Consider the following 1,052-nt stretch of genomic DNA (forward strand, 5'->3'; position numbering starts at 1 on the left):
TTTTGAATAGTTCTCAGAGGTCTGTTTATTTATGTTAAGTTGAATTACATGTGAATGAATGTATTTCATCTTTAAATATTTCTTTCACATTACATATCATAGACCTCTCTTTTCTTTAGATCATAATTCTTGCTTTTACATTACACAGCATAACCCTCTTTTTTTCTCTCTCACTTTACTTATTGTTGCAAGTTGAACGACACTAAACAATATTTGCTTTTATGACAGGCAAAAATGGGAGCCCTCAGGGCCTTTGTGGTAGTCTTCTCCTTGGCAGTGATGACAGGAGCTCAGCGTCCTCTCAGCCTACAGTTCCTTGAGGATGTGCCAACAGCAACTCCAGGTCTCCTTACTACGGTGCCTATGTCCGATGCTGATGTACCAAAGAGTGAGAAAGTTGAGGAGCATCTACTTGCAGATAAGAATCAGAATGTTACTGAAATAAAGGTAAATGTTTCGGATACCCTCTTTTAGTGGAAGGGATAGCTTATTCTTTGATAAGGTGGATGGAAGTAGAGTGTGTATGTGTGTTTGTATTATGTTTAAGATTCAGCTATTATTCTGTTATGGAGTAGAAACATTATTTCACTTATATTACCTTTTGAGAATGATGGCACCTATGTGACATCATTGCAGCCAGTATGTTTTTTTTTACAATGCATTTAAAGGATTAGTTAATACTTTTGTGTGAATGAGTAAAGTAGTAATGATACAAATAAAGTTGTATGCAATATTTTTCCCCAATATAGTAATTTGAATAGTATTTTGAATTATTAGTTATTGTAAATGCAGGAAGATGGAACATGATTACAAGCAAACAAAATAAAGAGTGACTTGGTTTTCACAGGACCAGGACCAAAACCTGCAAGACATCCGAGAGAAAATCATGTCAACAATGCCTTCCTCTGACCAAGCTGAGGCAACCACAGAGGAAGAGATGTTGCTTAAGGTCTCGACCATCACTCCTACACCTGAGCCTCTTCCCACGCCACTGCCTGTTCTGATTAGCATGGGTCAGTACTAGCTTGTTATTCATATTTTTGCTGTTATTG

General features: G+C 37.0%; 1 protein-coding gene across 1 annotated transcript in view; it reads left to right on the forward strand.

Moving 5' to 3' along the window:
• The first annotated feature begins 229 nt into the window (after positions 1-229).
• Positions 230-1,052, forward strand: part of LOC119592072 (titin-like) — a 3,607-nt gene continuing 2,784 nt past the window's right edge. The window contains exons 1-2 of the mRNA XM_037940883.1: positions 230-447; positions 848-1,013. Of these exons, the coding sequence (XP_037796811.1) occupies positions 235-447; positions 848-1,013 (379 nt within the window). The 5' untranslated portion in view covers positions 230-234. The remainder of the gene's footprint in view (positions 448-847; positions 1,014-1,052) is intronic.

This window comes from Penaeus monodon, chromosome 29, assembly GCF_015228065.2.
Source record: "Penaeus monodon isolate SGIC_2016 chromosome 29, NSTDA_Pmon_1, whole genome shotgun sequence".
Lineage (NCBI taxonomy): Eukaryota > Metazoa > Arthropoda > Malacostraca > Decapoda > Penaeidae > Penaeus > Penaeus monodon.